At 39.7% G+C, this 15,729-nt stretch overlaps 1 protein-coding gene across 3 annotated transcripts in view; it reads right to left on the bottom strand.

Annotated features, from left to right (window-relative positions):
• The window catches only part of rock2a (rho-associated, coiled-coil containing protein kinase 2a), a 150,361-nt gene that overhangs the window by 81,229 nt on the left and 53,403 nt on the right, over positions 1–15,729 (bottom strand). For all 3 annotated transcript variants that reach the window (XM_055635314.1, XM_055635313.1, XM_055635316.1), the window contains exons 2-6: positions 11,825–11,906; positions 10,918–11,018; positions 9,476–9,613; positions 7,932–8,192; positions 2,308–2,452 (exon numbers count right to left, since the gene is read on the bottom strand). In XM_055635314.1, the coding sequence (XP_055491289.1) occupies positions 2,308–2,452; positions 7,932–8,192; positions 9,476–9,613; positions 10,918–11,018; positions 11,825–11,906 (727 nt within the window). The remainder of the gene's footprint in view (positions 1–2,307; positions 2,453–7,931; positions 8,193–9,475; positions 9,614–10,917; positions 11,019–11,824; positions 11,907–15,729) is intronic.

Here is a 15,729-nt window from a genome sequence, read left to right on the forward strand (position 1 = left end):
TCGGAGGACGGCGGTGCAGCGCTGGCGCGCCATTGCGGGGCTGGCGGTGACTTCGCTGAAACTCCGGTAACTGGAACTGGGTCCGTTGCGGAGCTGCGGGTCTGTGGAGCGGCTGAAGGTGGCGGCGCTGAACTTTCCATCAGGAGCCTGGGATCTCCTGATGAGATCGCCAGTTGAGCTCCATTCGGCGCGGCCCTGTCGGCTCCGGAAGCCACGGTCTCGAGTAAGGAGGCCCGACTATGTGTGGACATGAGGATGGGATTGGACTTTGTGCCTTTCCCCACAATGGGAACCATTGTGGGGGGATGTTTTGATGTTGAAACTATCTATTACTGTCATGTTGTATTCTTTTTTTAATGTGCTGCATGGCAAAAATAATTTCACTACACCTAGGTGTATGTGACAAAATAAATTTGAAATTTAAATGTGGCCTCACCAACATCTTATACAACTGCAACATGACCTCCCAACTTCTATAGTCAATACTCTGGCTGATGAAGATCAATGTACCAAACACTTTAACCAGATGGATTAGAATTAATTCAACACCTCAATACTGGTTACTATGATCAAAAACAACAGCACTGTATCATACCACTCATCGTTAATTTCAACCTACCATATCTCTCACTCTTGAATGAGTAGGTTAATCTCTGATAAGCCTTTTACGGCACTGGGCCTGTACTCACTGGAGTTCAGAAGAATGAGGGGAACATTAAAATGCGCAGAATAGTGAAAGGCTTGGATAGAGTGGATGTGGAAAGGATGTTTCCAGTCGTAGAAGAGTCTAGGACTAGAGGTCATAGCGTCAGAATTAAAGGACTTATTTTAGGAAGGAGAAGAGGCGATATTTCTTTAGCAGAGGGTAATGAATCTGTGGAACTCTTTGCCACAGAAGGCAAAGTCTTCCGTGGAGACCAAGACAGTGGATATTTTGAAGGTAGAGATAGATAGATTCTTGATCAGTACAGATGTCACAGGTTATGGGGCGAAGGTAGGAGAATGAGGTTAGGAGGGAGAAATAGATCAGCCATGATTGAATGGCAGAGTAGACTTGATGAGCCGAATGGCCTACTACCACTTATGACCTCATGACCGGATACCATGATGTTAGGGGCTTCATTTTGGTTCAATGATATGTGCAGTCCCCACAAACAAGGTGCCAGAGTGGTAAATCTGCAGTATAAAGGGGCTGTCCGACTTGGGCGACCTAATCCACGAGTTCTGGCGAGTTTGCCCTCGACTCATACTCGCAGCATGGTCGACACGAGGTTGTAGGTCTTTGTAACTCTCCTTCATGCTCGAGAGTAGTCCCCGTGTATTCGAGGCCTCAGGTAGGTCGCGGCATATTTTTCAACATGTTTAAAAATGCCCGCAAGTAAAAAAGGTCGCCATGGAAAAAAATCGATACTTTTTTTACTTGTAGGTTTAGTCATAGTAGGTCGAAGGAGGTCGTGGTAGGTCGGCATGTTAGTCGTAGGTAATCGAGAGTAGTCGAAGGTAGTCGTAGATAGTCTCCATCATGGTCGGAGGCAGGTCGAAGGCGATCGAAGGAGGTCGTCTTCACTCTCCATTATACGGTGTCCAATTTCCCGAAGTTAGTCGCAGCTAGTCGAAGCTAGTCTTCAACATAGTCGAAGGAGGTCTTCTGCATAGTCGAAGGATGTCTTCAACATGACATTTTTTTCAAACCCTCCTAAACTCTTCTAAGCTCGCCCAAGTGGGACAGCCCCTTAACACTATAGTCATGGTGAATGATAAAAGCCGCAGGGAACAGACAAAAATACACCAATTCACAAATCAGATCCAAAGCTCAGTTATGAATGGTGGATAATTCACAATTTGTATTGGTTCAACCAAATGGATTGCTTATTATTCAAATGATACCATTTACCATCTTCTCAAGGGCATTTAGAGATGGAGAGTAAGCATTACCCTCGTCAAAGATACCTACATATTGTGAATGGACAATTAACAAAATGATATGCAATGTATCATTTTTGTAACTGTTACCTTGTCAATTAGCTTATGAGAATATAAGAAACAAGAGCAGTCTAGGCAATATGGTCGAGCTTGCTTTGCATTCAATAAGAACAAAGCTAAATCTTAACGTCAGCACCCTTTTCCTGCCTGTTCTCCCATAAACCATCAACCCTATGTCCAAAATATGTCTATCAACAGAAAAGGCAGATTTAACTATTGCAAAATAATATAAACCAACCATGAAAAATTAAAACCCACAAAAAAACAATTTTAATCTATTTACTTTATAGATTAAACATTTTTTTAGCATGTTTCTAAACTTACCAACCAACATTTCATATAAGAAAACTCCTACAGACCACCAATCACACTCTCGTCCATAATATCCATCTCCACCCTGCGATTTTAGTACTTCAGGAGAAATGTAATCAGGAGTTCCAACTGCTGTATCACATCGAACCATTCCAGTCTGTGAAATAAGATGGGATCATGGACAAGAACATTGTTTATGAAATAAAACAAAACTGCAAATAAAGGAGTTGTAATCTAGTTTATGTTTTATACTGAATTGGAAAATAGTACATGACCCAAACAGTTAGCATTTTCCAAATTATCTGCAGTTTGATGTGCTCAGATCTGCCCTGTTCTTACTGCCAAGTGTTGTCTGAAACGTGGAAGCTAATAAACAGCAATTTTGAGATAACAGGGACATCTGTACACTAAATTCAGACAAGTATTGCCAATTGATCAGTCAATCAAATATGAAAAAACAAATCACCTGATTTATCTACATTTATTGGTCTTTATTGTTTATGAAGCAAGAATGACCGCAATAACCATATTACAATTACAGCACGGAAAACAGGCCATCTCGGCCCTTCAAGTCCGTGCCGAACACTTATTTACCCCTAGTCCCATCTACCTGCATTCAGACCATAACCATCCATTCCTTTCCCATCCATATACCTATCCAATTTATTTTTAAATGATAAAATCAAACCTGCCTCCACGGATGACTTGAAATGGGAAATGATCTGTATGCCATTGCTAGAAATGCAAAAAATTCACAAATGATTGCAGATAGGGTGGGCAATTCTGGTTACGCTATTCCCGGAAGGATGTGGTGGCTGTGGAGAGGGTACAGCTGAAGTTTACCAGAAAGCAGCCTGGATTAGAAGGTATTAATTATGAGGAAAGGTTTATAAAAGTTAGATTGTATTCTCTGGAGAATCAAAAGCTGAGTGGGGACCTTATGGAAGTATATAAAATGATGTGGCTAGGGTGGAAAAAACATTCCACCTCTCCACCAATTCCAATATTGGTGGCCAGGATGGGGGGGGGGGGGCTTTCTGGTGCGCTAGTATGGGTGTTGTGGGCTGAAGGGACTTGTTTTCAGAGGGCTAGTATGGACATTATGGTCAGAATGGATTCTTGGGCTGGCGGCTCAGTCGCTCAAGCTGTTGTGCTGGCAGCTCACTCACTCACGGCTGGTGGGCTGGCAGTTGACTCACGGCTCATCCTTGAAATTCCATTTCAAGCAGGGTGCAAGGTCACCAAATTCGTCCAGTTTCATACCATTTCAAGCAGGGTGCAAGGCCACTAAAGACAGCGAGTCGTGACCTCTCCCTCCTCCATCTTGCAGAGACTGAGTCACACCCACACTTCTGGGTTTTATAGTCCCTCCCTCCCTCCCACCAGCATGGCCTTCATGGCGTGGCCTTCAGAAAAGAGAATCTCAACATTTTTTAAACACTAATAACTCTTTTATTTTTCATCGATGGGAAAAATCCTCTTGTCCTGCGCAGCGTAGGGGGACTCTGAGTGAGATGGCCAGAAATCACAGCTGTAAGTGGCAGCGTTTTTTCTAAAATCAATATACAGAACAACAGGAAGTGGTCAAGATCAGACTTTTAGTAATATAGATAGATGCAAGGATGGGTAAATATGGATCATGTGCAGGGAGTAGGAACTAGTTTGATGTTGGCATCATTCGGCACTGGCATCGTGGGCCAAAGATCCTGTTCTTGTGTTGTACTTCTCTCAGTTAAATGAATTTGCTTCCATGTGCAAAGATTGAAATGAAAGCATGCTTCATTGAAATCCAAATTTAAACCCAGTTAGCAATACTAGATTTCTCGATTTGCACAAAAGTTTCCAAGCAGAATTAAACATCTGACACAACAATTGCTTTAATATTGAAATTCTATAATATGGCACGCCAAAAAAATTTAGCCAAAATTATAAAATCAAAACAAAAGCCAAATGTTTCTTCACAATGGCTGTTGCAAAATGGAAATTTTGGTTACAAAGAGCACTTTTAAAGGGCACGACAGATAGATAAAATGAAACATAAATGCCAACATACAATGCCCTCCATAATGTTTGGGACAAAGACCCATCATTTATTTATTTGCCTCTGTACTCCACAATTTGAGATTTGTAATAGAAAAAAAACCACATGTGGTTAAAGTGCACATTGTCAGATTTTATTAAATGGTATTTTTAAACATTTTGGTTTCACCATGTCGAAATTACAGTAGTGTTTATACATAGTCCCCCATTTCAGTCCACCACAATGTTTGGGGCACAGCAATGTCATGTAAATGAAAGTAGGCATGTTTAGTATTTTGTTGCATATCCTATGCATGCAATGACTGCTTGAAGTCTGCGATTCATGGACATCACCAGTTGCTGGCTGTCTTCTCCAGGCCTGTATTGCAGCCATCTTTAGCTTTTGCTTGTTTTGGGGGGTTGTCCCCTTCAGTTTTCTCTTCAGCAAAAAAAAGGCATGCTCAATTGGGTTCAGATCAGGTGATTGACGGCCACTCACGAATTGACCATTTTTTAGATTTGAAAAACTCCTTTGTTGCTTTAGCAGTATGTTTGGGATCATTGTTTTGCTGTTGAATGAACCGCGGCCAATGAGTTTTGAGACATTTGTTTGAACTTGAGCAGATAGGATACAGTGGCTTGCAAAAGTTTTCATACCTCTTGAACTTTTCCACATTTTGTACGTTACAACCACAAACGTAAATGTGTTTTATTGGGATTTTATGTGATAGACCAACACAAAGTGGTGCATAATTGTGAAGTGGAAAGAAAATGATACATGGTTTTCAATTTTTTTTACAAATAAAAAACTGAAAAGTGTGGCATGCAAAAGTATTCAGCCCCCCCGAGTCAATACTTTGTAGAACCACCTTTCGCTGCAATTACAGTTGCAAGTCTTTTGGGGGTATGTCTCTACCAGCTTTGCACATCTGGAGACTGAAATTTTTGCCCATTCTTCTTTGCAAAATAGCTCAAGCTCAGTCAGATTGGATGTAGAGCGTCTGTGTACAGCAATTTTCAAGTCTTGCCAGAGATTCTCAATTGCATTTAGGTCTGGAGTTTGACTGGGCCATTCTAACACATGAATATGCTTTGATCTAAACCATTCCATTGTAGCTCTGGCTGTATGTTTAGATTCGATGTCCTGCTGGAAGGTGAACCTCCGCCCCAGTCTCAAGTCTTTTGCAGACTCTAACAGGTTTTCTTCCAAGATTGCCCTGTATTTGGCTCCATCCATCTTCCCATCAACTCTGACCAGCTTCCCTGTCCCTGCTGAAGAAAAGCATCCCCACAGCATGATGCTGCCACCAACATGTTTCACAGTGGGGATGGTGTGTTCAGGGTGATGTGCAGTGTTAGTTTTCCGCCACACATAGCGTTTTGCATTTAGGCCAAAAACATCAATTTTGGTCTCATCTGACCAGAGCACCTTCCTCCACATGTTTGCTGTGTCCCCCACATGGCTTGTGGCAAACTGAAAACGGGACTTCTTATGGCCTTTTTTCAACAATGGCTTTCTTCTTGCCACTCTTCCATAAAGGCCCGATTTGTGGAGTGCACGGCTAATAGTTGTCCTGTGGACAGATTCTCCCACCTGAGCTGTGGATCTTTGCAGCTCCTCCAGAGTTACAATGGGCCTCTTGGCTGCTTCTCTGATAAATGCTCTCCTTGCCCGGCCTGTCAGTTTAGGTGGACGGCCATGTCTTGGTAGGTTTGCAGTTGTGCCATACACTTTCCATTTTTGGATGATGGATTGAACAGTGCTCCGTGAGATGTTCAAAGCTTGGGATATTTTTTTATAACCTAACCCTCCACAACTTTATCCCTGACCTGTCTGGTGTGTTCCTTGGGCTTCATGATGCTGTTTGTTCACTAATGTCCTCTAACAAACCTCTGAGGCCTTCACAGAACAGCTGTATTTATACTGAGATTAGATTACACATAAGTGGACTCTATTTACTAATTAGGTGACTTCTGAAGGCAATTGGTTGCACTGGATTTTATTTAGGGGTATCAGAGTAAAGGGGGCTGAATACTTTTGCATGCCACACTTTTCAGTCTTTTATTTGTAAAAAAAATTGAAAACCATGTATCATTTTCCTTCCACTTCACAATTATGCGCCACTTTGTGTTGGTCTATCACATAAAATCCCAATAAAATACATTTACGTTTGTGGTTGTAACGTGACAAAATGTGGAAAAGTTCAAGGGGTATGAATACTTTTGCAAGCCGCTGCATGTCTATACACTTCAGAATTTATTAAGCTACTACCATCAGGGGTTGTATCATCAATGAAGATAAGTGAGCCAGTATCTTCAACAGCCATACATGCCCAGGCCATAACACCCCCACCACCGTGTTTCACAGATAAGGTGGTATGCTTTGGATTTTGGGCAGTTCCTTGTCTCCTCCATACTGTGCTCTTGCCATCACTCTGATATAAGTTAATCTTAGTCTCATCTGTCCACAAGACCTTTTCCAGAATTGTGGTTGCTCTTTTAAATACTTCTTGGGAAACTGTAACCTGACCATTCTATTTTTGCGGCTAGCCAGTGGTTTGCATCTTGCAGTGTAGCTTCCGTATTTCTGTTCATGAAGTCTTTTGTGGACAGTGGTCATTTGCAAATGCATACCTGACTCTTGAAGAGTGTTTCTGATCTGTCAGACAGATGTTTGGGGATTTTTCTTTATTATAGAGAGAATTCTTCTATCATCAGCTGTGGGGGTCTTCCTTGGCCTACCAGTCCCTTTGCGATTAGTAAGCTCACCAATGCTCTCTTTCTTCTTAATGATTTTCCAAACAGTTGAGTTTGGTAAGCCAAATGTTTGGCTGATGTCTCTAACAGTTTTATTCTTATTTCCCAGTCTCATAATGGCTTCTTTGACTTTCATTGGCACAACTTTGGTCCTCATGTTGATAAACAGCAATAACATATTCCAAAAGTGATGGAAAGACTGGAGGAAAGACTAGGTGCTGAGAGCCCTCTTGTACCTGCATTAAGGAGGCATTTGAACACACCTGAGCAATTGCAAACACCTGTGAAGCTATGTGTCCCAAACATTATGGTGCCTTGAAATGGGGGGGGGGGGGGGGGAGACTATGTATAAACACAGCTGTAATTTCTACATGGTGAAACCAAAATGTAAAAAAATATCCTTCAAAAAATCTGACAAGGTGCACTTTAACCACATGTGATTTTTCTATTACAAATCTCAAATTGTGGAGTACAGAGGCAAATAAATAAATGATGGTTGTTGGGCTCAAACATTATGTAGGACACTGTACATAACAAAAACCTAAAGTCATGGAACAACTACCATTTCAAAAAAAATGCAAATTCACACATAGATTGTCCAGTTACATTCTTGAGTCAAAGAAATAAACTATTTTAATCATTACAAAGAAAAAAAACATGAATGCTGCTTTTCTATAACCATTAAAATATGGGCAGTTTATGCAACCAAATTATTTGCATATCATAAAGCAACCAAATTAAGATTTCAATAGAATAAATCAAAATCTTCAATGCACAATGGCAACAATCTTGAGAGCACATTCAGAAGTTGCCAAAATCTTAACAAGCAGACAAAAGATATCAATTGTGTTTTAACTTACCAAATCCATTTTCATGCAAGTTCCAAAATCTGCCAACTTTAAATGTCCAAATTTGTCTAAAAGCATATTATCAGGCTTAACGTCTCTGTGAATAAAACCCATTGAGTGAATGCCGTCCAAGGCAAGCACTACTTCAGCAGTGTAAAACTTGGCCCATCTTTCTGGCACATCATAGTTGCTCATGAGATTTACAAGGTCACCACCAGGCATATATTCCATCACCATGTAGAGGTACCTGTCATCTTGAAAGGCATAAAATAGCTGCAAACAACAAGCAACAACAATTAGAATTCTTATTTTTTTCATAATAGTAAATGTGTGCATTGTTGAATAAAAATGCCACTAAACAAACAAAGTTATTTTTTAGCACATGGTCTGAGATATGTTATCTGAAAAACATAGATTAATTATTACCCATCAGTAAACTGGTTACTAAGTTGTGCTCGTGCCCATCATCCCCAAAAACCTTATTTGCAAACCATATAATTAACTTTATAGTGCCAGTGGTACTTTGTAGGGAATGGCTTATTATTAGAACATGATCTTATTCAATTCAAAAGGTGCATCAAGCTGTTATCAACCAGGGATGCTGCAAGATGAAATGCTGGACTTCACTGCAGAGCACAAATTTGGCTCAATTGCTAAACCTACCCATGATTGAACTGTCAATTGAAACCTAATAGAGTGTAGTGTTGGAAAATTAGTTAGAATCTACAAGCCATGACAGAGGGGAAAATACTTTCTCTGGCTGAGCATTCAATGAAGACGGGAACTAGAGGTTAAATAATTTTGTGTATTGAGAAAGGAACTAGATGTCATTATTTGAGTTTGAGTGCTTTCCTCCAGGGAATGATTGAGGCATGAAGAAAGGACCTTCAGTATATTACATGCTACAACTCCCCCTCCCATGGAAATCTAGAAATAAATTAAAATCATACATAGAAACAGGATTGGTCCACCATATGACTTTTAAACATTGTAATTGTATCAGCTCATTCTTGTATGTTAAAGAAGGAATTGCAGATGCTGGAAAATCAAAGGTAGACAAAAATGCTGGAGAAACTCAGTGGGTGAGGCAGCATTGCCTATTTCCTTCACTCCATAGATGCTGCCTCACCCGCTGAGTTTCTCCAGAATTTTTGTCTGCCAGCTCATTCTAGTAGCTCATTCCAGGAAAGCATCTCACCATGTGGAAAAAGGCAGATCTCCTTTCAATTTCTCACCTCACCTTAAACGTCTGCCCTCTGGTTCTGCAGTATTGTGACTCCATTGTACGCCTGCATTTATATAGTGCAATTTAAATTTACAAATCGGTATATTATGATGCTAACTGAGCCCAGTTTTATCCAAATAACAAGGAGAAAAATGTTGTGCGTTGATGCACTATTTTGCCGTTTGTTGCATATAACATCAGCAATATCCAACAATGATGAACTATGTTTCACATTAACATTTAGCCTCTTGGTCTATGGTTAACTGAAACTTCACTTTAAAAATACTGACAATCAAATTAGCAATTTATTCTTTAAAAAAAACATCCTCACCTGGACAACCCAGGCACTGTTTGCAAAGGCCATGATATCTCGTTCCTCCCAGAAAAATGCTGAATCAGATCTCTTGATCATTTCAAATTTACTTAAAAGCTTCATTGCATATACTTTTTGAGACGCTTTATGTCGAACCTATAAAGAAACAAATTCAAAGTATTCTGAATTCAAATTTCAACATCTCAGCCCCTTATAGCATCGTTGTGACTTTGAGCATTTTAACTTCCAGCAATCACGTTCAGGCTGCATTCACATGGTTTCATTTAAATTCATCTAGTTATAAAGAGGATTTGTCCATGACAACTTATTATTCCTGCACCATTGATTACCTCAATAATTTATCCTCATCTCCAACATTTTCCCATCCATCTGTCATCTTGTGCCATGTCATTTGCAATAGTGTCAATTTACATATGAACACAGATGTCAACCAGCTCAATTCTACCATTTTCTCTTGAATTCTCAACATTCTTTTCTGACTTGCCTGAAATTCAATTGTAGATTCCAACAAAACAAATCCTCAACTAATTATCAAAGCCATCCCCTTTAATCCCTGCTTTAGACACCCGTCTCTGCCACATTCACTGTCCTTTGAGCACCAACATTATCCTGGCATGTGTCTGAAGTCACATTAGAATCCAAATTTGCCTTCTAATTTGCCTCAGAAATGAAGTTTGCAGAGCTTATCCATTTCATTAGCTAGATCAGTTTTACTATTAAAGTCTTTGATCCAACACTATTTCTAATACACTCGCAGTCAACCTTTTTTCTACCCCAGTTCCAACTTCCACTCTGTCCTGCTGTCCTACTCTGACCTATATTGGCTTCAAGATACGCAATGCCTCAATTTTAAAACTATCATCCTTGTCATTTTCTTCCCATTACTGCTAAACTCATTAATCATTTACATTTAAGTTGTTAGCACTGGTCTCAAAGTGATCATGACTATGTTATCAGCTAGCAGTTTTTATAAGCATTTAAGTTATAATGGACCAGAGATGCATGATCAGTGTGCCTGCCAAAAGTATAGATATCCTCAATGTTTGAAAATATGAATTCTTTAACGAGTCATAATGGAATATGCTGAAAAGAAATTTGCTGTATTTTCCATACGAGGATGTGGAAATGACATAAAATTATACCACAGGCATTAAAGATAAAAATTGAAGGGAGTCCAACCACAACTTATTAAATACCACAGCCAATCAAGTAACAAGAAATATCATGGAATCAGAGGGGCTTCTAAATTATTTTATGAAAATAAATACCAACTGAAATGCAATGAAAAGATGTTTTCCTCAGTTTTGAAAGGATTATAAATCTAGTATATTCTCATAAATCAACAGGACTGCATAAAACACTGTAGAAATTAAAATTGTTGCCTCAATGAGATACTAAAAAACGTTTGCTCTTGTCCTAAACAATTGCAGACTTCTTACCAGCTGAACTTCACCAAATGCACCACGTCCTATTACTTTTACGACCTCGTAGTCTTCCGCTTTCATTTGCATTTCTCGAACCTTACCCATAACTTTATCATCTGGTTGGTTGGTTGGTTGGCAGGGAGGAAGGGTTCGGGCAAGAAAACACAGTTAATATTTGCTTTTCATTTGGAGATAATCTTGCTAAATACAAAATATTAACAATTATCGATTTAAGAATGTGTTAAATCATTTAGTGCAGCATGATGACATAAACATTTAATAGTTCAAATGAAGTTAAACAGAGTGTCACAAGAACAAATTCATTAAGAATATTCTACATGTTTGAGAATAAACTGGGAAGCAATATTTTGGGATTACTTCCAAATTTTCAAAAGTCATTTATCTACATCACTATTTTCAATATTAAATTGAGGCTTTTAACTCATCTCTTTTCTTTTTTTAATTTAATTGTTTACCATGTATCCTGCAATATTGTTTTAACTTAGTATCAAGAGGACAGTATTTTATATGGTATATCTGATTGCATTAAACACAAGAACATACATATGTATAATTTAAGAATAATCCTCTGTTACCAGAATCCCATTTTTATAGAATTCATGTTTCTCACAGAGAAGTCCCCTGCTTCCCGGTGTTGCAAAATCACCCCTCCCTTTCAATCATTTTCAGTGTTCACTTTATACTTAAAGATAGAATGCATCTATTGAACAGTTAATAACTTATTTTCATTAAAACTGCGGCTTGTTCTTTGGTATTTCTAAAAAACAATTTTTTTTTTCTCTCAAAGACAACCACAATTTAAGCTTCATATAAAAATAATGATAGTCACTGGATTTCTTGCATTAACAAAACGATACACTTAATCTCCAAGATACAGGCCAAAGAAAGAAAATCAACGTACACCTATTTAAGAAGTTTTCAATGTTTTTGTTCTTCCTGAGGGCAGGGAAGTCCAAATCTTGAACCAGTGCATTGAGTCCATCCTGAAAACAAAATTAGATTTATGGTCAATATAATAGGGGTAAATGGGACACATCCAAAACTATACAACCACTTTCTATCGATCCATCCATCTATCTATATCCATCAATATCTATCCATATCCATCTATCCATCTATATCTATCCATATCCATCTCCATCTATCCATCTCCATCTATCCATCCATCCATATCTATCTATATCTATCTATTATTAAAAGTCTCGACTTGTTTGTCTGTCTGTGATCTCAGGAGCTGTGCCAAAACGGTACACAATAGCGCAAACATTTTTTGCAGAATCTTACTCAGCTTTTTCCCATGGTATCAGGTTTCTTCACATTTTATGTTATATTTCACATTATTGATATTTAAAGTTAAAAAAAAGCCAACTTTGAGAATAATAACTGACTGTGAGAGTGAGACCTTTCTAGCAGCTTCCAGTGATGATGTCACACTCCTCCAATCATAACGGGATCTCATTTACACAAGCTGCCGTGAACAATCCGACAACCGAAAATGACATTTCTGGTTGAGACCCTGCTTCAGTCTTCAGTCTGAAGAAGAGTCTCGACCCGAAACGTCACCCATTCCTTCTCTCCAGAGATGCTGCCTGTCCCATTGAGTTACTCCAGCATTTTGTGTATACTTTAGAAAATGCTTTAATTGTTTTAGGGAATTTCAGCATGACAAATATTCATTTTCCATCCCAAGATGTCTCCCAGTCTGATTGCAATTTTGCTGCCGCTTTTCCTTGAATAATATGCACAAAAATAAATTATTTCATATTGAAATTCATATACCATAACCAAGAATGGGTCGCCTTACAAACACAAATATTGTTTTTTTTTGGAATCCATTGGGGATTATAGTATTTTACAACTGGGCAACCTAATCAGCAACAATGCAAATTCCAACATTGCTGCTCAGAGTGGCAAGTAAAAGGGTCAATACTGAAAGTTGAAAAAAAAAAGATAGCCAAACATATAATAGTCTGTGTAGGAAGGAACTGCAGATGCTGGTTTAAACTGAAGATAGACGCAAAAAGCTGGAGTAACTCAGCGGGTCAGGCAGCATCTCCGGAGAAAAGGAATACAGCCTGATCGTTTGCCCAGTTTCAAGTGTCATTGTAATTAGTTTAATATGTTGTACATAACCACAATGTTAAACAAACAAAATATTTCCCTTGAAGGCTCAATCAGACCATGGAATGCTTTGAGTGGTAGTGAGTCAGTTTACCCCAAGTTAAATATCTGGATTGTCCAATGTTAATTGATCTGTGCCATGCAGGTAATAAATAAGTGAACGTTATCCACAGATGGGGAGAAACAGGGTGAAAACAAGTCAAAGTGTCAGAGGAACTCAAGGGGTCAGACCAAATCTGTGAAGGGAATGGACAGGCAATGTTTCAGGTCGAGACCCTACTTCCAACTCAACTTTCCAGCATTTGGCAAGTATGGTTTTTATGATGCATCTATAAAAATTGTTAGGAGTCATTGGAGACATGCCAAATTTCCTCATTCTTCTGAGCAACAGGACAAATTGTTGGTGATATTCACATGCACCATTGATTTAGACTAACATGTACTCCACTCTGCTTTCAGAAATTGATTGAAGAAGACAAAAAGTGCTGGAGTAAATCAGCAGGTCCGGCAACATAGAAATTAGGTGCAGGAGTAGGCCATTCAGCCCTTCGAGCCTGCACCAACTCAGTATCCCGTACCTGCCTTCTCTCCCCATACCCTCTGATCCCCTTAGCCACAAGGGCCACATCTAACTCCCTCTTAAATATAGCCAATGAACTGGCCTCGACTACCCTCTTTGGCAGAGTGTTCCAGAGATTCACCACTCTCTTGTGTGAAAAAAGTTCTTCTCATCATGGTTTTAAAGGATTTCCCCCTTATCCTTAAGCTGTGACCCCTTGCCCTGGACTTCCCCAACATCGGGAGCAACCTTCCTGCATCTAGCCTGTCCAACCCCTTAAGAATTTTGTAAGTTTCTATAAGATCCCCTCTCAATCTCCTAAATTCTAGAGAGTATAAACCAAGTCAATCCAGTCTTTCTTCATAAGACAGTCCTGACATCCCAGGAATCAGCCTGGTGAACCGTCTCTGCACTCCCTCTATGGCAATAATGTCCTTCCTCAGATTTGGAGACCAAAACTGTACGCAATACTCCAGGTGTAGTCTCACCAAGACCATGTACAACTGCAGTAGAACCTCCCTGCTCCTATACTCAAATCCTTTTGCTATGAACATCTCTGGAGAACATGATTAGGTGATGTTTCGGGTGTGACACTTCTTCAGAATGGTTGTGATGGAAGGTGGAGAGCGGGGGAAGAAAGGAGGGCAAGTGACAGGTGAATACACATGACATATTTTGGATACGCAGGCAGTCATAATCAGAATCGTACAGCACGGAAACTAGCCAGGCTCTGGAGACTATTGTAGAGCAGAGCGATCTATGAGTGCAGGTACATAGTTCCTTGAAAGTAGTATCAAAGGTAGATAAGGTGGTCAAAGGGGCTTTCAGCACACCAGCCATCATCAGACAGAGTAATGAGTATGTCAGTTGGGAGGTCATGTAAGAGTTGTACAAGACATTGGTGAGGCCACATATAGAGTATTGTGTTCAGTTCTGGTCACTGGGTTTTACGAAAATTGTTGTCAAGCTGGAAAGAGTGCATAGAAAATTTACGAGGATATTGCCAGGATTCGATTGCCTGACCTATAAGGAGAAGTTGAGCAAGTTAGACCTTGATTCCATGGAGTGCAGGAGGATGAGGAGGGTTCTCAGAGGTATGTAAGATAATGAGAGGAATAGATAGGGTAAATATACAAGAGTGTATATTTACCAGGGGGGGGGAATTGGGGGGGGGGGGGGGATAAGATTTAATGGGAACTAGATTAACAACTTTTTTTCTGCACAAAGGCCGGTGGGTATGTGAAACGAGCTGCCAGAGGAGGTATCTGAGGAAGGTACTTATCAAAACGGTGAGACTAATGCACCTGGGGCATGTTGGTCAGTGAGGGCAAGTTGGACTGAAGGACTCGTTTCCACGCTATATGACTCTATGACTTGACTTTCACCAGTGAGTGGATCTCACGGCTCATCCACAAGTTCCAGTCAGGGGTCGCTTGGATTGACTTCTTTGGCACTTACTGATGAAGTTTGTGACAGCAGTGGCATATTCATTTAGTTTGGGTGCAGTTCTTAAAAATGGACCAGTCAAAGCAGTCACAAAGGATCTCAGCTGTTTCCTCATCCTGTGTCAGTAAGGGAATGGCAGTTAGGGGCTAGAGTTTGTTTCAGAATAACCAGTTTCCAAAAATAATGTTTTTTTCAATAGCAATAACTTCACTTTTGTTACTACAAGTTAAAAATACTAAAAGTTGAGTGTTACATTGTTTAATAAAGTATCGTTGCACAAGAGTCAATAAATACGTTGCTTGTCAAGTACAATGTGTTCTTAAGAGACAATGATGACTGATTTCTGTGGTGAGGTTACATAGAAACATTCCCCACTCCCTCCCTCGCAATGTTTGAATCCAAGTCAGCCTTTTTTCTGCTTGCCAATTTCCAAAGTTACTTAAAGTGCTCCCCTCGTTCCTGATCAATAGACATTAGAACCAATTTGACCCGCTTATTGCAAATAGTGTTCCCTAATTCATCACTCGCATTATATCCAATTCAGGTTTTGGAAACATGCATGATAGCTGTCTGCATTTAACATAAATGCAATTGAATCATATGGAGTTTGTCGAGCCCACTGAGTCAACACCAACCAGCGATCACTCCGTACTCCAGCAGTATCCTACACGCTAGGTACA

Source organism: Leucoraja erinacea, chromosome 5, assembly GCF_028641065.1.
Source record: "Leucoraja erinacea ecotype New England chromosome 5, Leri_hhj_1, whole genome shotgun sequence".
NCBI lineage: Eukaryota > Metazoa > Chordata > Chondrichthyes > Rajiformes > Rajidae > Leucoraja > Leucoraja erinaceus.